The sequence below is a fragment of the Ixodes scapularis genome, unplaced genomic scaffold, assembly GCF_016920785.2.
Source record: "Ixodes scapularis isolate PalLabHiFi unplaced genomic scaffold, ASM1692078v2 PGA_scaffold7__128_contigs__length_106722199, whole genome shotgun sequence".
Lineage (NCBI taxonomy): Eukaryota > Metazoa > Arthropoda > Arachnida > Ixodida > Ixodidae > Ixodes > Ixodes scapularis.
The window spans coordinates 34102276-34128664 of NW_024609882.1; the positions used below are offsets into that span (position 1 = coordinate 34102276).

The 26389-nt window shown below is 44.1% G+C and overlaps 1 protein-coding gene across 1 annotated transcript; it reads right to left on the minus strand.

Annotated features, from left to right (window-relative positions):
- Positions 1 to 3694: 3694 nt before the first annotated feature.
- On the minus strand, positions 3695 to 24788 carry LOC8026633 (isatin hydrolase). Its single transcript, XM_042286371.1, has 4 exons — positions 24492 to 24788; positions 16135 to 16358; positions 8913 to 9177; positions 3695 to 4059 (listed from the first exon to the last, which is right to left on the minus strand). Exons 2-4 carry the CDS (start codon positions 16356 to 16358, stop codon positions 3745 to 3747), a joined length of 804 nt encoding a protein of 267 aa, XP_042142305.1. The 5' UTR covers positions 24492 to 24788; the 3' UTR covers positions 3695 to 3744.
- Positions 24789 to 26389: the final 1601 nt, after the last annotated feature.

Sequence of the window (26389 nt, forward strand, 5' to 3'; positions counted from 1 at the left end):
AAGTTAGGACGCACTCAGGTCGGGACGCGCTACCAGAGGCCAGTGGTGAGACATGACTGTATAGAACCATTATTAATTGTGCCGCAAAACCCTCTTAACTACAATTTTATGCAAACATCACGCTCCTGTCATTTTGTACTAATCTCCAATCAAATATTTTACAAAAATAGCTTCTTCCGTTTGTTCTTACGCAAAAACATGCTTTCTAAAAACTCATGGTGACCACAGTAAAGAAAAAAAATATTAAGCCGCCATTTTAGAACCTCGAGCCTGGGAGTGTTGGTACTCTGGAAACATTTAGTGACTCTAGCAGTAGCCATAGAAAGAAGCAACTTTCATGTTTCAACTCGCCGCTAAAGGGTGGCGTTGTTATTGTATTTAGCTCGGTCTTGGTGGATGCCAGCCGTCCAGGTTTCAGGCGTCAGTTTCCCAAATGAGTCTTTTAGTAACTATTGCTTCCGAACTATACGCACCTGATGTCGGGAAAATGGAGTCGATAGACTTCCGAGGATATTCGGTCGAGCAGCCAAGCCAATCCACTAGTTAGGGGCAGGGTCACTGATCTGTGGGCGCAGATTAGGACGGGCCATGGCATCCATTTAAATTGCGTCTAACGACGTAGATATTCCCCGATTTATTTATTTTCTGTGCGAAAATTATTAAACAATACGTGTCCCAGTTATGGACAATAGATATGAGGGCTGAAGCATATTTTATTACACTGCAACATATCCTTTCAAGATATAAAGTATACTTTTGAGATGTTTATATTGTACTTTAAGTTTTAGAGGTGTCCAGCGCGTGTATATAAAGTTCGCACTACTCCATTTTCAGTCCGCCCGCTGAGGTGCGCGCAGTCAAAGTGCAGCATGTAAACTAAAGCCGGGGGTCATGCAGATTCGAATGCGAGTCACCGCGAGATCCGTGATTCGAATGCCGCATGGCGATGAGTTCAAGAAGGAAACTTGCCACGCGGCATCCGAACTACGGTTATTGCGGTGATTCGTGTTTTCAGACTGTCTTTTATTCGCCCTTTTTTGTTTGGCAACTAACTCAGTGGGCACGTTCAGTAGCGCCTCCCTTGCCTCCGAACGGAGTGCCTCGAGTCGGAGTCATCGGAGCGCCTACTGAACGGCAAAAAAACCCGCGGCTCCAAACCTGCTTCTCCGCAATTTCCGCTTCCTCCCCTGTCCCAGACGGTCTCCGAATAAACTGGAAGCAGACGATGGCGAGCACGATCGCTTTTATTTGACGCCGGTTTTGAAGAAGTCATTACAAGGTCGTTGAAGAAAAAGCGGGTGATTGTACACATCAGCGCTGCTGTTCGAAACGATGCAACGCGATCGAGCCCTTCACTTGACGGTGCAAAGGCAGCTACTGTTATAAAAGCCGACAAAAATCGTCGTCAGCACACACAAAATACAGAGCTCAGCGAATCTACCCCGCCGGTTGCGATACTTTTATACGGCCATAAGTTTGTTCTGCCCTTCGTAACGAACTTCCTATAAAATCTATTCGTATACACACGGGAAGTTCGGCCGCGCTCGGCGATCAAGGTTTTGTGGGCCGAAGCAAACCTCAGCCAACGTGCATCCCGATTAGCTACGCAAACAAAACATTAATCGGTATCATACTCTGCGTGAGTGTCCAACCGGCTTCCAAAGTCGCGTTCATACCCTGTTTTGCTCTGTTGAGCGCGGACAGGACTAGCGTCAATATTACCGAGTTTCCGTGCAACGGTGATCAAGACACGGCATTAAATGAACGTTTGCGTTGTTTATTAGCATATTCAAACCAAACAAAATGCGGTCCAATGCATTTTCCGAAAGAGCATTACCTGAAAAAGATATTCGAACGCGTTATTCGTCTTACCTTGAGCACTTTTCATTAACAAAAGCGAGCAAACCGCGCACCCGCGACAGAACCGAAGCAGCTTATCCCGCCACATTGTTTGTTTTTTCCTCTTTTAGCGCCGGAAATTGTCACCAGTCAGGATATTACGTCATTTTAGCTCCTTTGACTCTACGTGCACCGTCTCCGGACTCGGTGCTTCTGAGCTTGACTTCGAAACCCCGGAGTTACGTGCACCGGAAGTGACTTTTGGTCGTCCAGTGGAAGGAGTCAGTGACTCCTTGACTCCGGGGCCGCTACTGAACGCGCCCAGTGGCTCCACCTACTGGCTAGCCCCGCACCTTTCCGGTTCACGTATATTTTCTAATTTGTTACTCATCATTAGTTTATAATAAGAGCGAATTACGTCTTACAGTGCCATAAAAGTGGCCATTTCTAGAAGATATCGTGTATATTCGACTTCGCAAATACTGCGAAACCCGCCGTCTACTTCAAAACCGGAAGTCGTTGGGGGCTGTTTGCGCACTGGCGCCACCACGTTTCAACTCACGCGAAAAAGAACGAATAAGCGTAATCCACTTATGACTGTAATAAGAAAACCGGAAAATGCAACCGTTATAAACGATTATCATTGTATTTGGACTAGAAACGGATCGTTTCTAGTCTAGAAACAGTGTAAACTGATCGTTATAAGCGGTATATCGTTATATATGGGTTCGTTATAAGTGGATTGCACTGTATGAAGTATGAGCAGTTTGACCCCAGATTAACGCTTTTAAGGGGTTTTAGACGGCCCGCAAAAAATCGGATTCCTTACGTATCGCACTGCAATTTACTAGAGAGGTAGAAGCGGGTAATGGAAGTTTACACTGAAAAACCAAATGAAGGAATAAACTTAGCTTATTCAATAAAACAAACAAACAAACTGCCTGTTTCGGGCAATTTTCGCCGCCACTTCGCCGACGATGCACGCGTAGGGATAAGTGCGGACGACACATGGCGTACACCACATCGAGAGAACGCAGGCCGATTCGTGTTCTTTTGCGGGATCGTCTGCTATCATACCCCAAATTGTCTGGCCGTCCCTCGACAGAGCCCACGCCATCTGTCGGCAGCACTTATCCCTACGCGTGCATCATCTGCGAAGTGGAGGCGTAAATAGCCCAGAACAGGCTTTTCTTGCTTTTTTTCTTCTTTTGAACAAGGTTAGTTGATATTTTCACACTGACCTTCCACCCACCCGCTTGCCCCTTTGTGGTAAATCGCAACGCGATACGTGGAGAAAGCGATATTTGCGCGCCTTCCAAATTTCCTTGAATACGTTTGTTTAAATGCTGTATATTAATATGGTATTGAAAATCCTTAAATATACTTTTTATATACTTTTCGAAGTATGCGCAAACATATATATTTATTTATTTATGAAAGGAAAAAAATGGTATACTTTTAGTGTAAGAGCAAGACCCTTGCCGAGGTTCTTGCTCTTACACTAAAAGTACACCTTGTCCGAAACAAGCTGTCACGCAGCAGGGGAAACAGCCAATGTGACGAGCTTGGGCTCGTGACTTTGGCTAATACCACGTTTTGCTGGAAGCAAAACGTGGTATTAGGTGAGCAAGTGTTTCAAAATGCGTTTTTGGCATTTGTAAAGACAAGGAAAGGCAGGAAAATGAACGGCTATAGCATGAAAAAACTCTATAAGTGAGCTCGAGGTAACAAAACAGCCGAGCGCATACTGTCGTTGGTCGAGGTCGGGATTGCACAAAAGCACGTGGGCCCATTGGCGGGGGTAAACGAACGCGTAAGGTGCGCTAGGAACAGACAATCTTGCACGCTTCATAAAGAAATTAAACCGTTCTTCTTTAAAGCCAGTAATGGTTTTGGGGCTCCGCTTTACGGCAAGATGGCGACAACCCTGGCGGGAGAACCACTGGCGCCGTCTATCTTGAGGACGCTGACAATGGCGTGCGCTCCGACGGGCGGCACTTTGTCCAAGTTACGCAGGTTCTCGATGACGTAAACGTTTCGAGCGAACAGCAGTCGGTGCGGAAGGTTGGGTTCCGTTGTGTCCACGGAAGCGGTGTCGATACCGACACCGTAGACTCGTCGCTCTTCCGCGACGAAGCGGGCCGCGTCGGGATGCACGGCCGGAAAGTGGCGAACTCCGTCGGCGTCCGTTCCCAAGTAGGCGTTCGAATTTGACCAAAACTGTGAAAAAGAATTGCGAGGAATGTGTTTTAAATTCACGGTCGCACTCCTATCACGCCATACCCACTGTTAGTCTTCGTCGTCCTTTAAGGGGAGACGAGGGTCTTTGACATTTTTTTTTTTCATTTATCGTGCTGAAATTTAGTATACTGATGTATTTCTTAGTGGTGATTTGAAATACGAAACTAGTTTTCAGATAGCTTAACTAGATCCCGAATTATCAATAAATATGAAATTTTTATTTGGTCCTCCTTACGGGTCGGGTCGTTAGCGTAAAATGCTTCGAAATGTATCAGAAATGTTTATATGAGACTATTTTAAGCTTTATTTAATGATATTACATTGGTAAAAAAAGAAAATTTGCAACGTTGCACAAAACGGAATATCTTTAATTTAAAATTATTGTGCGACATATAAAGCAGCAAATATACCATTATAGCATCACCGCACAAAGCATGTCTTGGTGATTGCAGTTCTATAAAAAATGTATGATATATTTTGAAGAATTGTACGGTCACGACCCGTATGGGGAACCTAATTAAAACGGCATATGTATTGATAACTGGGGATCTAATAAAGCTATTTGAGAACTAGTTGCGTATTTGAAAATCGCCACGGAATAATACATCAGTATACTAAATTTCAACACGATAAATGAAAACAAAATAAAAAAATAAAAAAAAGTCAAAGACCCTCGTCACTCTCTTAACTTGTCCGTCGTTCTTTCTAGCGCTTTTATTCCATACAACGGCATACAAAAGGCAGCCTGCTGACACCGACTGAGGCGTATTTCTTCCTTGTATCACTGCCCTGTCAAATTGGTCGTACAAAAACTGTCCTCGAAGATGTTCGAAGCATACAGATGTACGAAGCGAGCATGCTTCGAAAACACTTAAATGAAACGTGCCCACAAATCATTGTGTCATCGTGTAGGCAGAGAAACTCCGTGTCGTTCGCATGATGTGTAATCAGTGAGCCTCGGGCTCAACTGAAATTCGGGACAGAGTTTCTCGTGAACGACCTCCTTGTAGGCACCTTTTTCTTTTTTATAGCGGAGTTGTTAAGGGATAGTTTCCCCATGATCGTGTCCCCCGCTAAGAAATGAAGACACCGAACTCTGCACACCTACCGCCATCTATGAGCGACGGCGGAAAGCCACGTATCTGGTTGCCGCCGTCGCTCATAGATGGCGGCAGCCTTTCCCCTCTGGCTTGCTCACTTGCGGCCGCCCATTACTTTTCATTGTACAGCTCCGCTAATCTTCCTTCTTCACCAAAGTGGAAATGCTGAAAGTTTTTTTTCTTTTCTTTTTACACTCTTATCTTTGTAATGTATACAGTGAATTCGACTGTTACGTGTATAACGCGCGAGCATCGGCAACCCGACGGACGGCCCTCGTCATCTGCTGGTTGCAGTGTAATAAACTCACGCCGCTGTTTTTTATCTTTTGTACGGTCATTGACGAGGGGAGAGCAACGGGGAAAGAGCCTCAGTTGTCTTGCCCTCAGCACGATCATCCTACCTTCGAGAATACTTCGGGGTCTCGTGCGCGTGTAGCTCGCACGGGCAGCCAAAGCACGGCGGAAGGCACGGAGCGGGTGCTGGACGCCGGGCGTTCCAAAAACACGCCCTGTCGTTCTTGCTCTGTCGGTGACTATAGTATAACGCTCGGTGCACGGACGAGATGGCCACTGATTGCTTAGGCCGATAACATAAACAAGCCTTGTCTTTTGACTTTAGTTTTTTGTTGTGTTTGGACTGAGCTTGCGTTTAGAGAAGAAAAAAATGCTCTAATTGCCTTGATAAAAGACACGTCGAATAGAAGCATCCCCTTCAGCAGTAGTTCATACCGTAATGTGAAGAGTAATAAAGGCAGTGACGTTGTAACAACGTAAACAGCTGGGCTAGTTGGTGGAACTTAAACTTGCCGTGGGTGTAACAGCGCGTAACAACGAAGACAACGGAAAGGAACACACATTACAGGACACGTCCTGCGGTTTGTGTTCCTTGCCTTCGTCTTTGCTGTTAAGCGATCTTATACCTACACAATACCTAATGCTGTTGTAATCAAACGTTACAAAGGTTTTAAAAAATTAGAGCAAAGCCGACAGAAAAAAAAATAAAATAAACGAGGAAATCATGCAACCTGTATCGGAGAATGGCGAAAGTCGCGCGAGGAGCCGCTTTGCAGCATCATCGCTTTCATTGTTCGGCGGCAGTGATATCAGTTTCGGCGACCGCTGGCGTATTATATTTAACAGTTGAGTGCGCTGTACGGTAAATAGTAAAAATATCTACGTTATGTTACACAGTTCAGGTTGAACTCTTTAGATTGGGCGGCGACATGCGCCGCCTAGCAGTCCTTCCCTTTTAACGTTTTGAACACCGGAGACGGTCTAATTCTCCACATCTATAGAGAGTTTTAGGGAACCGTTTTCGCCCATCCGATACGGTAAGGTGGGCCCTCCTGTAGACGAACTGCGCATATGGGAGTCTTCTGTGGCAGCGCATGCGCAGTTCGTATCGGAGGGCCCAATGTACCATATCCGGGATGTGCGAAAACGGTTCCCTAAAACTCTCTTATAGCTAAACGGGACGATAGAATTCCCGTGAGACAACTGAGGGTGTATCACGCCGGAAACGTTTTTCTCGATCGCTGGACGCGAGCAGTGCCAATCACCGACGAACGGTCGAACGGTATTCTTCGCTTTATAAAAACGTCCGAAATAAATTGATGACTCAAAGTGACCGCCTTCAAAGCTGGCGACTTGTTAATCATTAATACGAGGTCACACTTCTCATAAATCTTACAAAAGACAGTCTGCGAACAGATTCGAACGCGAATCACCACGAGATCCGTACTTCGAATGCCGCATTGTAGTGAGTTCAACGATAACCTTGACACGCGGCATTCGAACCGCGTATATTGCGGCAGTGTAACCCCGGCTTTAAGCAGAGGTCTTACTGCTTATGCATAATACAAAAGGCAGTCTGACAGATATGAGTCACCGCGATATCCGTGGTTAGAATTCCGCGTGTGAAGTTTCTCCTTGAACTTGTTGCCATGTGGCATTTGAACCACACATAATCGTGGTGTCTTGAGTTAGAACAGACTTGTGCCGGTTACTTCAAAAATTTAATGAATTACAATTACAAATTACCGAGCTTCAAATGTATTGAATTACCGTTACAAATTACTTTCGCTGAATGATGTTTTCAAAGACGTTCTACAACACTACTTTCCATTTCTTATGCGCACGTGTTATGGTAGTTCTTGTAAAAATATAATATCGTACTCAAGAGAAAGAATGTAGATGCTCTCCGTTCACATTTAAGCTGTCAAGGCAGCGAAAGTTGCAACCAGACCCGTCATTCCGCTAGCGTACGGCGACCGGAAATGATTCCTGGAATTCTGCAGACAAAGCTAGCGGTGCACATGCTCAGTAGCAGTGTCTACCTGCGCTAGGAGATCAAGAAGACAACGCCTACTCAGTGCTGTATTCTTGGTATTTGTTTCTTTTCTAACATTTACATGTGTCTAGCACATTTTTCTAGTGGTTCTCTAGAACCACAAGAAAAATCTGCAAGGCATATATTACCGAAAAAAATACGATTCTTTATTTATTTTTTAAACCGGTCATACAAAAAAAAATCGCGATTTCTCTTTGGTTATTACTTTGTAGCACCTACTATCTTTATGCTGCTGAATTGCCTGCTCGAATTGCTCCAGTTTATGTATTATGTTCATTTTTTTTAAAGGTGACGAGTAATTAAAGTAATCCGTTACTAATATCTGTAACGAAATCACATTACAAATTACTGGCACATAAAAAGTAACGTGGCAATCACAAAATTACTTGAAAAAGTAACGGATTCCTTCTCAAGTCTTCCGGTTGGAATCTGTTTGCAGACTGTTTTTTCTGTATGATGTGTATGCAGTGTGACCCCGACTTTACTCACACTGACCGTACATGAGAAAAAAGACACCGTGTTCGGAGCAGACATGAGGACAAAACTATCTGCGGACTGGCCTCCAGCATGTGTCAGTCATGTTTGCTTCATACATGCCTGCAGGCTGTTCTTTTAGAGCATGAAATGCTTGTTAACGGAACACCCCCCCCCCTAATGCGTGAACTTCCCCGCTAAATTTAGCAGGGAAACTGAATTGGTGTTTTGGTAACGTGCCATCAATTGACATCACGTGACCCGATGTCACGTGACCTGCGCCCCAACTTTGCTTCCCTGGCTAAATTTAGCTGGAAATTGACGTAACGTAACCTGACAGCACGTGTCCTAAACACCAGTTCACGCGAGAAATTCGATGTTACGTGACCTGACATCACGAGACCCCTAATGGCAATTTAGTTTCCCCGCTAAATTTAGCGGAAAAATGTACGTCACGTGCCCCGATGTCACGCGACCTATAAGGCAATTCAGTTTCCCCGCTTTTGTTTGGAGGCGGAAATCGATGTCACGTCAAGTAAACACTCTCCCGCTACCTTTAGCGGAGATATTGGCGTCACGTGACCTTATTACACGTGACACATGTATCGATACGATTTCCCCATTTAATCTAGCGGAGACATTAACGTCACGTGATTTAAACCCAGATCTAATTGACGCCATGTGACGCATGCACCAAGTTTCCCCGATCAATGTAGAGGGAAAATTGATTTAAAATCAAGGTTCTTCACTCATCGAAACCACGGTTTAGTGGCATCACTTTTAAGCGATCGCGCTTTAAGTACTACATTTTATGGATTACAGGTTTATGAAGCTAAAGGTAGCTGCCAATTTCAGCATAGTCAGAGCTGTCCGTAGACTCTCTTTTGAGTGAGGTTAGGCTATCTTGCCTTCGACCATCCGGTGTTGACGAAGAGGAGACAGCCCTCAGGCAGGCGTCCGTGCTGGCGTTCCCAGGCCCGGAGGTCGCCGACGGAAAGCTCGTAGCTGGCGTTCCGCGCCGTCTTGTCTCGAACGTCCACCGTCGCAACGGGAACACCGAGCATCCGCTCCAGCGGAATCTCGGCCACCGAAATGCCGCCTCGGTAGAAGTGGACGGGAGAGTCTAGGTGCGTTCCGCCGTGAGTCGGTTCCCTGATGACGTCCTCCTGAAACCTGTCGTGTCGATCAACGCGTTGGGTAAAGCCGCAGTCGAACTGCTCATGCAACGATACATGAAGGCACGGTGCTTCCGCCAGCAAACACAATGACATAATTATCTGCGGAGACGCGGCTCCAGCATTTCCGAGGCTTCTTTGATACGTACGTTTTGTAAGCTTGGAACATTTCTTCATACTGTCTTTTGCACGCGGTATTAGCGGCAGGAGCGCAACTTCGGGGATTTCTGTTCCCGTGCTCCGCTAATGCGAAATGGACTTGTCCCTTTAATGGACACAAACAGCGCTATGAACGAGCACTAAGTATAGAAGTGGACGAGACGGGCACTGACTAACAACTGAAGTTTTAATACGCAAAAATATTTTTTTTGTGTTAAAACATTAGTTGTTAGTATTTAATTAATAATGCAAAGGTGCAAGCGAGCTGGACAAGAATGACGAAAGTAATCCCTGGAGAAGGAAAACAAGAGGGACAAAGGACAAACATAAATCTCCAAACACAGCTAGGTGACTGGTGTGCGGCCGAAAAAATCCGCCTGGTCCGGGTATCGAACCTGGGACCTCTACATTACAGGTGGAGCGCTCTACCAACTGAGCTAACCACGGGTTAGACGCCAGTAGAGCAAACGGGCTTTTTCAGCTGTCACCAGTCGAACACCAACAAGGGTGAAGCTTGGAAATTTAAGGTTATAATTATAATGCAATTAAATGCAAAGGTGCAAGCGAGCTGGACAAGAATGACGAAAGTAATCCCTGGAGAAGGGGAACAAGAAGGACAAAGGACAAACATAAATCTCTAAACACAGCTAGGTGACTGGTGAGCGACCGAAAAAATCCGCCTGGTCCGGATTTATGTTTGTCCTTTGTCCCTCTTGTTCCTCTTCTCCAGGGATTACTTTCGACATAGTTGTTAGTCAGCGCCCGTCCTGTCCTAACCAATTATCCCCCCAGTTCATGTTGTTCCCTTTACTTTATTTATTTTCTTCTAAAAGAACCTTGTTCGTCGTACGCGGTGCGGTACCTAAAACGTAAGTTGATGCTGATACAGCCTTGGACAATATAGAAATGGCCTCTGCGGAGCACGATTGCTACGATTTTTCTGCCGGACTTTAATATTGATGAAGCTCGTGCATTTTGTGCTTGCCTCGTCTGCAATTAATTGATTTTAGCCTCGCTTCACACTTCGCCGAGCGCACCAAATCAGGTCAAAGATGAACTACAAATTATAAAATAAAAGTGAACGCTGAAAAAAAAAAGTCAGAGTAATAGATAATATAACGCAGATCAAAAAAAAAAAAACCTCTGATACGTTTTGTTTTTTATGTTTCGCGAGTTTGTTTTTGTCGTACGTCGAGCGCCTTCCGCTGAACTCGTTTTTCTTATTTTTAGGAACCCTTGTTCTCCCTTTTTTTTTTTGTAATTTGTCCTTCCTACTTTGTCCTTCGGTTTGCCCGAGACAGGAATCAAAATTATAGGGAAAACGAAAAAAAAAAAAAAAAGATTCTCCGACTGTTCCTGCGATCCTCCGGGTGCGTTTGGCACCCGGAGGATCGCAGGCAATTTGGGTGCCTTCGAATATCCTTCCTTTTCTTTTGCCTTGCGGCTTCCGGGCAATGAATTCGGAGCGCCATTTTCTTTCACCGTGTTTTCGAAACTACCTTACCATTCTTTGTTTTCTAACACCGCTTTTTATTTATCAAGTTATTCGAAGAGCCATGTCCTTGCTTGTGTTTGTTTTTTGCGCTTCTAGCTTGCTTCTTAAAAGCAAAGGTTCCAATCTTTTTTTTTTTTCTTCTTTTTTGTTTACTGAAGACTTTTTCTGATTAAAAGAAAGTTGTACGAAAACTATGATGATTTTGGAAGGACGCTTTCACTTGAGCGGCGACATTGATGTCTCTGAAATATACATGCTTTTCCAGGTAACTTGCACCAAACTTCAAATGAAAACGAGGGGGTGAAACGAACGGCAAGTATTTAGCAAGGATGTTACGAAAGTACTAACATTCTTCTTAGTGTGCATATAGTTATTTAATAATGTAGAATAATTAGCTATCGCTTTAACAACGAGAATAAAAGAAAATAAGCACGGAATAATCACGAAGAGGAAAGGAGGAAACTGGGGATTTGATGCGTGCGCCCCACGTATTCCTTAATTAGCACCGCCCAGCATAATTATCGGTAATGACAACGCGCAGATGGAATCGAGGAATTCGGGAAAAAAAAACAAAAAACCTCCAACTTCGATGACTCGGGAATCTGCCCGATACGGCGGCAGCGTCCGAAGGATAATAACAACAATGCGCTTCGTCCTTTTTTTTATGTGTTTTATATTGGAATTGTGCTCGTTCTCGGAACGTGCGTATGTGTGCGGATGATCCTGCTAATTGGACAGCGAATGGACCGATCTCGCAGCCAGTTTCACTACGCCGCCGCTTCAGCCATGCCTCGTTAGATCCGTAGAGTCTTTCTGTGCGCGGGCGCGACAACACCGCTGAACGCCTGCATGCGCGAACGGAGCACGACGCAGCACGAGTTGTCTCGTGCGCATGCGTGGAACGCTCTAATAAGATCGGTCTATTCGGAAAATCCGAGAACCCAAATTGCGACGCTGCACGTGTGTGTGTTGAGCTGTACGTGCTTGTGCGCGTACAGCTGGACAACAGTCCCCGCAGAGAGGCAGTCGCGTTCGTGTTTGCTTCATCGCGTGTCATGCACCGATAAACTTAGGGAGAAGGGAACACGGGAGCGAGCGGGAACGTCGGAACGTCGACCTCTGGTTGGAACGATTAGAGGGTAGAGCTAAAGCTATATAGCTGCCTATGTCTCCACTACACTCGTCGAATGCGTTCGAATGCAAGAACCAAACGCTGGACACCACCGCTCCGCGTTCTTCTAACGCGTTCCACGAGCGCAGTGGAGCCCAAGGCAGCTATAGCTTTAGGTCTACCCACTAACCATTCCAACCAGATCTCGGCGTTTTGACGTTCTCTCGTCTCCCTCGGTTTCTCGGCACATGCATAGTGTCGCGCACCTTGTCATACGCTGCAAGAAGCGCTGGCCGCGCTGCGTGAATCCACTATAGTGGTGACGTTTCGGGGCAGAAAGAAAGGCGCAAACCTTGTCTCCTATAGGAAGTATGGAGCGAGCCCGCCGCTCACAACTGCACACGATCGTAAAGGCGGCGCTTTCCGTATTTGTAGTGTAAAGAAAAACAACTGAACACATTGCGTTTGAAAAAAAAAGAAAAAAAAAAACGAGTGCGAAAGACCTTGAAACAAAAAAATAAAGAAAAAAGAGAAAGATTCGACGCGAACATTGAAAAGGAGCATGCGAACAATTCCCGCTGAGCTCGATCATCTCGGCCACGGTGCGACGCGGCGGTTGTTCCCATTGATAGGAATTTAATGGATGCGCGCGTTAAAGCAGCGATCTCTCGTCGGATCCGCGCATTCGTCGACACCTGCTGCCCCATCGCGAACACTCGTGCTCTTTGAAGGCTACGCTTCGTTTGCGTCGGGGGCAACGCATAAGGTGCCTAGATTCCAGAGTAGATTCCAACTGCTCGATCGGGGTCGCGTGCATCTTGCATGGGGCCGCGTTTCGCAATGCGAGCTGCGATGAGGTAACGAAAGAAAATCGTCGATCGTTTGCAAGCGTCTCTCGCTATCCGCCGGCTTTGTTTCTCGCCACGCGATAACGCTGCGCATGCCCACGTGCGACTAATTGGCGCTGGAGGGGCGACCGCCATTGAAGTGCGAACGCTCTCTCCGTGGTTTGAACCGCTCCCTCTCTTAAACCTAGGTTCCCTATAGCAACGCATTGCGCAAAGAGCGCCCCCTCTGCGTGCGCGCGCGCCGCACATACAGCAATTGCCTGCATCGGCTCGATCGCGTTCTAAAACGATCGCTGTTTATTTATAGCGTCCTCGATTGCGGCGAGGAAGAAAGGGTACATTCGAGGGAAGGAAAAAAAAAAAAAAAGCGTTCCTTCTTTCGGCGGCCTTGTTTTCTCGAAAATGAGCGTTTGCTGCGATGCGGTCAAGCTTTTCCAATGAGTTTGGGGGAAGCGAGCAATGTTTCCCGTCCGTGTTAAAAACGTGCGAGATGTGTTTTCTCTTTTTTTTTCGTGGTCGTGTCTTGGAATACTTCCAAGAAACATTTTTTGGTTAGGCAAACTCGTCAGTTTAACCTAGCTCAGTTCAACTGCTCAAATTGAATTATGCGCGATATTATTTGTCGCGTCGATTTTCTTTCGGCGAAGCGCCGGATCGCGATTTTATAGCCGGTGACAGCCTAAGAAATCGCCCGGCGTGACGCGTCACGTGCACTTCATTGTCGTTTTGCAGAGAAGGAGATGCCAGCATTAAGCCGATAAATGAAAGCCGAAGAACGAATCAGAAAGCGAGAATCGTGAACACACAAGGCCACGCCTTTCTTTTCTTCAGGAATCAGTGACTATAAAGTGCACTCTGATAAGTTAACTGCTTTTACTTATCCGCAAATTTCTCGAGAGAGAGAGAGAGAGAGAGAAAGCCAGTCGCCGAAATCTTCCGAACGAGCTCGGCGAGCGACGAAGCTGAAACATAACCGAACTTAAAACATCCGCCGACACGGTTCGGGGCAGAACCGACTAAGTATGTTGTTGTCTAATTAAGCGATTAGCTGCTGACATAACTGACAAAGCCGCGCCGGGTCGTGTGTCCATTTCCCCGCTAAATTTAGCGGATAAGCTAAATTTGTGTTTAGGTAACGTGTCATCGAGCCACGCGACGTCGTTTTCCCCACTAAATTTTAGCGGGGAAACTCGATGGTTTTCGTGTAACGCGACGTACACTTTTCACGCTAAATATAGCGGGAAAATTGTATTTTGGCGTGGGTCACGTTACATGAAGTCACGTGACGTCATATTCACCCGCTACATTGAGCGGGGGAACTGGATTGGTGTTGAGGTCAGGTGACGTCAAGTTTCCCGCTAGATCTAGCGGCACAACTGAATTTATCCATAGGTCACGTGACATGAGATTATATATGATATCATTTTCCCGCTAAAATTAGCGGGGAAACTTAAATGGGAGGGTACGTTTTAGGGCGAGTTGGTTCATCAGTGTTGGACCTATAAAATAGCGTAAAAAAGACAAGAACAAGGAGTATACAGGACTGTATACTTCTTGTCCTTGTCTTTTTTGCGCTATTTTATATGTTTAACCGAAATTGAATGGGTTTTATGGAACCTTGACGTCCATTTCCCCGCTAAATCTAGCGGGAGAACTGAATTTGCGTATAGGTCACATGCCGTCGAGCCATGTGATGTTATTTTCACATTACGGCGAAAGTAAACAGCCAGAAACATACCTCAAAGGTGCGTAAAAATGAAAAAAAAAAAAAAAAAAAACACTCGTCGCTTAGAAATGAAAAAAATAAAAGAAAAGAAACACTGCGCTGAGGCACTGAGCATGGCGTTTCAGCAAGTTCAATGCCACAACTCTGACTTTTTTTGAAGTCTAAAGATGTTTTGAGCCCCTTTATTCGCCGAGCTGCTTCGATAGATTTCAGCGATTGGCTCCAACGAGGGATTTGCGCGGGTTAAGTCAACGCTCGGCCACAGCCACGCTGCTCGTTCATCGCCCACAAGAAGCGCGGCGTTCGCTGCAAACACAACGCCGGAGTCATATTTGGACACGCCTCGACGCATTTATGTTGGCGCTCATGCAGATGTATTCTTCGAACATGTCGGCTGACAATTTCTCTATGGCTAATGTGACAAGAACTCTCGTACCGGGAAGAAACACGCCTCGCTCCGTGTCTGCAGCCTGTTTTCTGTATGTTGAATGAGCAGTGAGGCTGCGATTTTGAACCGCATCTTTTAACAACACAAAAGCTGTCGCTTTCGAGCACGGTAACACGACAGCAGCTCACCGGACAAAAGCTCGCCGTACAAAATCTCACCGGACAGAAGCGCGCCTATTTTTTTTTTTTTTTTGGCGGACTTGGACAAATGTTTTGCTCATTTTTGGCGGACCCGGAAAGAATCTCACTTACCTTTTCTTTCTTTGCTAAGCCGTTCGGAAGTTTACTTGGGGTAAAATGAGCTCGGCTAACCGTGGGCTACATGTGACCACGTCAAGAACCCCCTGAAAAGTATATCCATAGCCTCCGTATAGAGGAGATTATGGTATATCTTTTGAACTCCGCTAACTAAAAAAAAGACAGGGCAAAACTTTTACAGGTTGTTCAGGGATTTTGTTTTACGAGTGGAGCACTCAGAATGACCGTGCTCCACTCGACGACCACTGGAATTTCCTTCGGACTTCTTGGAATGTTCACAAGACCATGGGAAGGGGCAAGGACGGGACCAATAACTCGTGTGAAGGGTAGAACAAAGGCTTTCACAAGCTTCTAAGGTCAGGACCATCCAAGTGTCTGGAGGCTGATCGAATGTTTTTAGCGGGATATAGCGTTGGTCAGCATAGCTTTGTTGCAAGCACGCCAAGGTAAACTCCCAATGAAGAGGGCTCGGTACCCAACAAACAGTCTTCAGAACAGCCTGAGGAAGCTTTCTGTTGGCTATCAGCTTCACAGAGACATGCCGAAACTGCTGGAGACAGTGGGAGACTTGATTAGACTTTAACACTTTAAGCAATGAACATTATTTTCTTAAATAAGAACATAGCTTGCGCGAGTCATACATACTTTTTCATAAAATGCTCTGCTTAATTTGTAATGTTATCCGAGCTTTTGTAGAAAAGTAAACAAGTTTATCCGGGCGAGCTTTTGTCCGGGTTCACGGGTAAGAGTGGTCAGTTTTTTTCCGAGTCTATGAAAAATCTGGTGAGCTTATGTCCGGTGAGCTTTTGACCGGTGAGCTTCTGTCAGGGATTTCTCCAGCGTCGCGTACTGTGTGTGGTCGTTTGCAATTTCGGTGTATCGCGGTTCAGTGACTCTTCCCGTCTTCTTACCATCCTTCTTGGGTGTCGTTGAAAAGGGTGACGTTCAGGGAAAACCGCCCATCTTCCGACCAGTAGATGGTGCTGTTGTTGAAGTGGTGACTCAGGTCCACCATCCTGCTTGGACGCCACAGCGGTGATCTCGAATTTCCAAGGAGTTCCAGGTTTGGCCGTGAGACCGCCACAAGGATGGCGTGGAAGAGCACCGATATTCGCAGAAAGCAGCGGGAATCCATCTTGAGGTAAACAAGAATAAAGAGAAATTGTAAGCATGCTGCTTTGATGTGAACTCTATTGTCTTGAGCTCGTAGGTACGCCGGAAAGAATGACGCGTTTAGCTAGATTGTCTAGTACTCATTTTTGTGCTTTCACGCTGATAAGTACTCGCGTTCGCTCGATACTTTAATTAGCCTTCGTTGTATGGAAGCTGATATTTATTTCTTCAAGTGAACACGTTCGGCGTACGAAAACGAGTTGTACGCATCATCTCAAACAAAAACTTTAATTGATCATAAGGCCGGGATACATTTTATGTTAGTCAAAATAAAATTTTGCAAGTAGTACGAGAAAAGTTATCGGTATAATTAGCTCGTCTAAGCTAATTAATAGTTATTAATACACAATCATGCACTTCATGTTTATGTCTACTTTCGCGCTCTAGTTGCGGCAAAGTATTAACATATTAATGTATTTCATCTAGACTTTGTCCCACATACAACATGTTTTGTATACTCAGTATATATATTTAAAAAAAAGATATACGCAGTTTTCGAACATTGATATATATTGCACAACGCTGTTTTCATTTTCCAAATCTAGAATAATATGAATATTCGTGTGGTATCATGATTGCAGCTCTTCTGCGTAAAAAATTGTGTTTCATAAAAAAGGCCTTGAGCTGGTTAGGAAGCACTCATAAAAAACACGATTTAACTAACCGATCAAATATTAAACAGCTTAAAAAAAGCCTTCCCTGTTATTGGACAGGAGATCGAATTATAGGGGGCTTTTTATGGAGCCTGTTGTCCCCTCAGCCAACACCACCTAGGCAGGCAGAAGGCCTCCGCACCGCACATCACACTCAGATCACTCGAGGCCTGTTATTGGGCACGAGTGTTGCGTCAGTGTTCGGACGAGGCTCGTGTCCAATCAGGGCGTCGAAGGTCGGAATTGGGCCCAATAGCCGAGTTAGCGTGATGCGACTGTGATGACGTTTCATAAAGGGAGAGGAGGCTATGCGGAGGCTTTGATTATCCTAGGAGGTGTTGTCACAGCCCGGTGTTTACCAGCACAGCTTAACAAGGAAATTGAGCTTGGCCCAGCTCGGCTTGGGCACAAGCGCTTCGCTCTGACATGTGCTTTGGCTGCACGAGGGACAGCTCTCCAAATCGTCATCTTAGATTTCTCTGATCAACAACAAACAAGAAAATTAATTTTTTTGCCGACACAGCTGAAGCGTACCGCTAGAGGCGTGACTGTTCCATCTCCTCCCCAATATATATATAAATATATATATATATATATATATATATATATATTATTTTTTATAATCTAATATCAACACTAACCATACAAATGGTAGTAATATAGCACTATAGTCTGTTTCATACGTAGTGTGCAACGCTGTCAAAGATACTGGCGAAAGCGCGTGGCTTCATCTATGGTTTTGTTTGCGCGAGAACGCTTGCAAATGATCAACGAGATCAAGTCCCATGCTAGCGCTAGTATCTTTGACAGCATTGCACGCTTATTATGAAACAGAGTATACTATTATAATTTTGACGATGATGATGTTTATGATGATGATATCACAAATAATTTCATATGTATACACGAACTCGGCACTGCTACGTCACGGCGCGGTTGTGACTTATCGGGCGCACTTCCGGTCTGGAGCTGTGGGCGGAAGCACACAAGAAATCACCGTGCGGCACGTGCATTCCTGTGTTCTTTTGAAAGAAATCATACAAAAACTCGCCTTCTCGTCAAAACGCCGTGACTGGGACTGTGCCAAAGGCTCGGGAAAGGTTTGAAGGCCAGTTTGCATGTTTTTTCTGCCTGCTCGGTTTGTCCGAGAACGTAGATTGGGGCCGTGAAAAAGGAAAACCAGACGCCGTCCAACCACGATTGCCTCCGCGGGAAGCACTTTGGGTTGAATTCACAGATACTTATGGTCGTCAGAATTATTTGTTTTGTTTCAGCATGAACGCGGAAAAACCGCCAAGTTGTACGAACAACCTACTGACTACGTTTGGTGCGTCAACAAGTTAAAACGGTCGCCTTATCATTCGACCTGTCGTCTGCCTTCTCAAACGTTTCTGCCTGTTGTCGTCTACTTGTTCAAATGACGGCGGCCCGTAGACCAGACGTTGGCCCGGTAATTGCGATAAAGAATAAGTGCAGGCCTCAAAAGACTTTCAAGTTTGAAGGTTCGTGGGGGGAAGTATAGGCTCGGGTGTAAACAGTAGGTACAAGGAGGTGTTCATAAGTGTTACCAGTGATCATCACCGACTTGGTTTGCCTCATTCACTTGGTCCGAATCTGCTTGCCATTTGCAGTATCACGTCAACAGCTCAGCAATGTTCACGCTTTTGCAACCCGAGCGACGTCATGACTGAAAATAGCAAGGAGAACCTCATCGTGCGAATTAGGCTTTAGCGTCTATTCTGCGGAATGAATCGCCGCATGTCCCATTATTCACGCGAAGTTTTGCGGTGTAACGTGCCTCGTGAATTTTCGTGAGGCAGCTAAAATAGCCAGGCATTCCAGGAACACGTAGAATCAGCGATTCCAAGGCGAAAAAGAGCACGGGGACTCACACCGACGTCGACAACATCGCATTTAATGGGTTTGTTTGTGAGCGACGGCGAGCTTCTTGCCCGCACTCCATCGCGCTTGCCCGGCGCCGGTAACGTCTGCTAGGGCCGCTCCGGTTTGTTTGTAAACATGAGTTGGTCTATACGTGAACTTCGTTAAGAAATTTGTCTCTGTCAGAATTATAATCTAGTATTCGGGAACCTTTTGAAGAAAGACACCTGAGCATATGATTATATGTTTAAACGACAAAAGAGATTTAGAGGCTGCGATTTCCTCGCTAGCAATTTTGTGTCGTAAAAAAAATCGAAAATTATTATTAATTTTATTTTGTCTCCGAAATATGGCCAGACTGTAAACAATTGATCGGTCACCACACGAAAATAAGTGCCATCAATAAGAGCATCCGAAAAGGAAAGCCAGGAAGCTTGCTAATTATAACAACAAAAAATCGATTTTATATAGTTTTTAACTTCATACATAGGTACTTCATGCATAGGTATATATATATATATATATATATATATATATATATATATATATATATATATATATATATTCAAAAAATATTTGCCCTTATGGAGTTGGTCGGAGAGGTCGCCAAAAAAGGTGAGCTTCAGAAAAGTTTCAAGCCTGGTAGGCTCTTCGTCAGTCTAAACAAGATCACTTCGAAAAGGAAAGGAAAGAAAAGGAAAAGGAGAGCGAAGTGATCTTGTTTATACCGACGAAGAGCCTACCAGGCTTGAAACGTTTCTGAAGCTCACCCTTCTTGGCGACCTCTCCGACCAACTTCATAAGGGTAAATATTTTTTTAACATATTTCTCTCGAGTGCCTTCTTTTTATCTTAGGTGCGGTTCCGATATATATATATATATACAGGGTGTCACAAAAGAAAATTTACACGGTCTTTTTTACCGCAAAAATAAACTAGGCATCGCAGAAAGCTCACTCTCCGCCCAAAGGTAGCGCAGGAGGTCACAACCAGATGCCAAAGTTTCAGCCCGATCCGATAACTTAATCAAAAGTTATAAGTGATTTTCTGAAGATTCTAATGGGAAAATGGAGCCCCTTTTTGCCCGTTTTCGGTTTCTGGCGCCATAGAGCCCCATGTGTTTGAAAACTCCGTCGGCCGCCATTTTCCCATTGAAATTTTCAGAAAATCACTTATAACTTTTGATTAAGTTATCAGATTAGGCTGAAACTCTGGCATCTGGTTGTGACCTCCTGCGCTACCTTTGGGCGGAGAATGAGCGTTCTGCGATGCCTAGTTTATTTTTGAGGTAAAAAAGACCGTGTAAATTTTGTTTTGTGACACAATGTATAATAATAATAATAATAATAATAAGAAATTTTATTCACATCATAAACATAATACATATGCAGGCCCGCAAAAGCACTGGTGTGCTTGTCTGCGGGACCTGGCGTCCAGCGGGCTGCTACACTGAAATCCTCCTATTGTGTGCATTACTGGCACACATAAAATAAATACATAAATAAATGAATAAAAATCAGACAAGAAGAAAAGAGACAAAACTCAGTGGACTGCTAAAGCAATAAAGCCAAATTACATTTCAAAATTCAAACACCACTCTTTTAGATCATATTTGACTTGTTTCAGCGACTTCATGTTATAATAGGTGTCTGGAAGCCTATTAAAATAAAATGGGACGTAATATGCCCGTGTTTTTTTTCCATAGTTTGTATAAATCTTAGGAATAACAAAACGTTCTTTGCGCCTAAGTGTTCGTTCTTTTTCTAATACGATTTTAAAGTTGCTTTTATAATAGTGCTTTACTAAAATAACATAACAATGTAGTTTCTCTATGGATAACAAATTTAAGACATTCATTTTCCTATTAATTTCCAACTCAGAGTAGGGTGTTCCATAGGTAATATTAATTGCAATTTTATGTAGTATTTTGTCAAGTTTTTCTTTTTTATAATTAGAACACACTCCATATAAAGAAATCCCATATCGGAGAATAGACTCACCCAGTGCACCATACACCCTCCTTCGTAATGACAATGTCGCTACACTACGCATCTTATACAAATAAACCGAGACAACACGCATTCTTTTGATGAGATATTCTACATGCTCATTCCATAGGAGATGTTGGTCGAGATGTAATCCTAAATATTTAGTTGTTGTAACATAATCTAATGCTACACAACTGCACCGTGTGCAGTTTTGTGAATGAAGAAATAACGGAGTGCTAAGATGTAAATGTTTATACGGACTACGAAAACATATTAGTTTTGTCTTACTGGGATTAACAAAAATATGATTAACAGAAAACCAGCCCATTATTATTTCAATATCTTTCTGAAAAATGGACAATGCACTTTGTTCATCACTGTGCCCTAATATCAAGGCGGTATCGTCTGCATACTGATACAGACGGGATGTACACGGTAGAGTTCTAATTTGGTTAACATAAACATTAAATAAAAGGGGTCCCAGTACCGACCCCTGAGGTACTCCCGAGTTAAGTGATGTTAATCTACTTTTAAACTTGTCAATTTTGACCAACTGATATCTGTCTGTAATATAGTCTCTCAAGAACGCATTAAAAGGACCTCTAAAACCCATATCCCTTAGTTTTATTAATAGTCGCTCATGATCAATAGTTTCGAAAGCTTTAGTTAAATCTAAAAATAGGGCTAAAACAAATTGATTCCTATCGAGACTGTAGTTTACATAATCTAAAAGATCTTCCAGCAAAAGTTCAGTGCTTCTATTTTTACGGAATCCATACTGAGACTCGTTTATTAAACAGAACTTCTCGCAATACGATGTCATTGTGTTAGACAAATTTTTCCATAATTTGCGCTATGATTGGCAATATTGAAATGGGTCTATAATTCATAATTTCGTTTTTACTGCCATTTTTATATAATGGTCTAACAACAGCTGTTTTTAATTCAATAGGAACTTTCCCTGACGAGAGTGATTCGTTTACTATTTTTATTATAACGTCTTTTAATACCTCAAAATTATTCTGAATGTCCCTTAATCGAATGGAGTCATTCCCCGTAGGTTTGGACGCTTTCATGTTGTTTATTATGCATCTAAAGTCTACCTCTGTCATCTGAGGCAAATAAGCTGAGTGCACACTATTCTCGTAGCTATTTGATTCTTCTTCTTGATTTTGTAGTAATTTTCTCAGATCCACAATCCTTTTAACAAAAGAATCGTTAAATTGGTTACATAAAGAACTGATATTATTACTGCCAAACGCTTTTTTAATTGTTTCATCTATATTTTGTTTCCCTTTACTTCCCGTAATTTCCTTTATCCAATCCCAAGTTTTCTTCGGATTTCCCTCGCATTGTTGAAATTTAGATGTGTAATGATATTTTTTTGCCAGTCTTATTTTGGCAGTTACCTTATTACGTAGTTTTTTAAACTCTCCTTTAATTATATGATCATGTGGTCTTGCTTTACAAATGTTCCACAACCTATCTTTTTCACGGCATAGTGCCAATATTTCGTCGTTTATCCAGGCATTTTGTGGATTTCTTTGTCTTATTTTTACAGTTTTCCAACGCTTTTCCTATATCGACCTCAAATTATTCGCAAGCATCTGGTAAGCAGTAATGTGATCAAAATCAAGGAGGGAGGCCCAGTTATATTCTCGTATCATTTTGTCAATCTTATTATTATCAAGAATGCGCCTGTATACTACACGATCGGTTTCCTCAGTACTCACCCCTATTATCGCCAGAGATATAAAATAATGATCAGCAACTTTTTGTCTAATTACACCAGAAAGCATTTTAAGATCACCCCCTCTAACAATAATATGGTCAATACACGACTTTGTTATGCGGGATCCCAAGTATTCTTCCCTAGTATAATCTGTAATTATATTTTCTAATCCAAAACCTGCTAGTAAATTCAGATAATCAGATACACCGTACTTAGCAGCATTCATTACATCTATGTTCAGATCGCCAGCAACAACCAAGTATTTGTTGTTATTGAATTGTTTAAAGATTTCAGCTAATTCATCGAGAAAGAAAGGTATGTGTGCACTGGGCGGTCTATATACTGCACAGATTACAAAAGATAACTCCCGATTTGACACACGAAGTACCAAAACCTCCGCGTGGTTACAAGAAACTGCCAGTTGATCGGACATCCAGGAACCTTTTATAAAGACTAATATACCACCACCTCTTCTTCCTTCCCTGCACTCCGAAAACAATTGAAACCCGGTCAAATTGAAAGAACTTACCATTGTTGAGTCAATATTTACTTTTGTTAAAATTAATATATCCAAGCCTGCTAGTCTATTTTGCAAATATACATTTAATTGGTCCCAGTGCTTTTGTATGCTTCTAACATTTATGTGCAACAGGTTAAGTTCCATCCTTCCACCGTCTATATCTGCCAACCTGCTCTGGGTACTAAGGTCCCAGTCATAAAATGATGAATATGAATTCGCCATTTTTAACGTAATTTAGACAAGTCATGTTCATTTTCTACACGAATCACAGCCGAGCCTTCTTTTTCCCGGACAAAAACTTTTCCATTACTAACCCATACAAACTTGTACTCCTTCTCTTTTGCATACTGCCTAGTTTTCCACAAAAGTTGTCTTAGATACTTCGTTAGATTTTCATTAATGAACACCTGTTCATTTTTAAGCACTCTTCTTTTAGAGAGCCAGAGGTCCCTAACCGCCTTGTCTTTGAAACGAACAATGATGGGTGCTATTTTACCCTCTTTTTGGCCCAATCTGTGGACCGCTTCCATGCTTTCAGGTGCCGGACACGGCAGCTGCAGCTTACCAGATAAGTGCTGGATAACTTCCACAAGATTTTCGTTGTCTTTTTTGGTGATACCATGAATTTCCACATTATTCCTTCTGGAGTATTGTTCAACAGCATCTATGGCGGTCTTGAGCTCTTCGATCTCCGTGTCTTTTTTTGTTACTTGTCTTTCAAGTTCTGCGGATTTTTTCTTTAGCTCTTTTAACTCTCTTTCCTGCAAGGTAACCTTCTCCAGAAGGTCATGATAGTCCTTTCCCATTATTTCTAAAGAATGTTCTATTCCTTGCACTGTTTTTTCTTGGTTAGTTAACTTCACCATTATTGCGTCATGTTTTCCTGCCTGTTCCTCCATTGACTTCTCGAAATTATTCATTCGATCTAGCACTTGTGTCAGCTTAGTACTCATGTCCAGAATATGCTTCATCAAAAGTGCTACATTTGGTTCTTCCGAGCTTTCGCTTGTGCTACGTTGACCAATATCCTGAGAGTACGTCGCCGAAAGTGCTGCCTGCTGACATTTGCGGGAATTGCAAGTTACGCATAGCCAGATGTTCCGTTCTTCGCTAGACCATGTTTTAAGTACAGTCTTTGTAACCCCCGCGCATTTCCCCACATGGTAACTCTTTCCGCACTCAGCACACTTCAAACTCTGGCTATCGTCTGGAATCGACTTCAAACAGGTAACGCAATAAACAGTCGACATTTCGGGTAATGAGGCAGTCCAGCGAGGCGTGAAACGAATGAAAACAAAAAAAAAAATCAAGCAAATTCTTACCTAGAAAATGCAGAAGAATCGCCGTTAGACGTGTCGTTAGCACCCCGCTGGACTGCGCCACACCGTCGTCTGCCGCTGGCTTTTGAAGACCAGTCCGAAAAACACAGCAACAAGAGAACCGTCACATGCTCCAATCAGCCACCTAGCAGCTTATCGACGGCGGATTGTCCGATAGAGCGATAATAGCTTCACCGTGCGATGAGCCGACTTTCGTAGCCCCTTGAAGGTCGATAACTTATATCGATGAGGAGCGCAAAAAGCGGTTGTCGCCTTGCCTCGGTCGTTTTCGTCACCGATGATGAGCAACTTATAAAGCTCTCGATGCCACGGAATGCTTGTAGCCTCAAAGCTTTCGATGCCACGCAATGCCTGCGTCGTCCCGTTGTATTCCTGCAGCGTTCATCCCGGGTGCTAGAAAATGCAGAAGAATCGCCGTTAGACGTGTCGTTAGCACCCCGCTGGACTGTATATATATATATATATATATATATATATATATATATATATATATATATATATATATATATATATATATATATATATATATATATATATATATATATATTGTGACGTGCATACTTCACGATGTCCCCTTCATCGTCTTTCAGCATGTTGGCCGAGGAAGACGAGGCCCGCGTGCGCTTGAACTGAATGCGCGGGCAGAGGCGCGCTGAATGCTTAAACAGTGCGGACATAAAAACGGTCGTCGACTCTTGCTCTTCGTCACATATTGGTGGAGGTGCGGTTTTAGCCCATACCCGTCCCATCTTGCGAGCGCTGGTCCTCAATCCTGGAGTTGAGGAACCGCAGACTGCCAACCACTATGACATCAGAGACAACATTCAGCGGCACCAGCCAGAATCACCACTCCATCGCCACAGAAGCACCAAGGCAAGGCAATAACCAACCGCCGATTGCCACAGGCACTCCAAGTCAGGTCAGTCCTGCCGGCTGCTATATTACGTCCCGCCAGAGAGATCCTAAATTCTTCACCGGCCTCGGCGAAGACGAAGTAGACGAGTGGCTTGATTTATACAACCGCATAGGACTACACAACCGCTGGGACGACGCAACAAAGCTTAGCAATATTATATTTTATTTTACCGATGTCGCGAGAACGTGGTTTTTTGAAATCACGAAGCTGAGTTTTCGACCTGGGAACGATTTACCAGCCGAGTAAAAGAAGTATTTGGCCACCCTGAAAACCGACGAGCCACCGCGGAGAGACGCCTCAACGCCCTTCTCATGCAACTGACATGCCGTGCCGAGGAGTGCCGCCAACTGGCCCAACTTCGAACTGCTCAGCAGCAGCATACGGCAAAAACTCGCTATGATTTACGGCATACAGCCGCTACTTACGCACCAGGAGACCTCGTCATGGTGTGGACACCCATCAAACGACAAGGCTTAGCAGACAAGTTCCTACGCAAGTATGTCGGGCCATATCGCGTCATCAAACAAACGACACCAGTCACATGCCATGTCGAACCGCTCTCACCACCAGCCGATGCCCGCTTCCGAAACGACGACATTATTCATGTAAATCGGCTAAAGAAATACGCTCAGCCCCAGCCAACCCCTCCCAAACACTAATCTCCGAGATGCTCCTCACCATACAACTGCATAACACCCATACCGCCTTCCTGTGCATAAAGGCGCTCGCTGCGTCCTACTTCACCCAGACACCGCCCCCAACCACCTCTCCCTTCCCCGGGGGGGGGGGGGGGGGGGGGGGGTAATTGTGACGTGCATCCTTCACGATGTCCCCTTCATCGTCTTTCAGCATGTTGGCCGAGGAAGACGAGGCCCGCGTGCGCTTGAACTGAATGCGCGGGCAGAGGCGCGCTGAATGCTTAAACAGTGCGGACATAAAAACGGTCGTCGACTCTTGCTCTTCG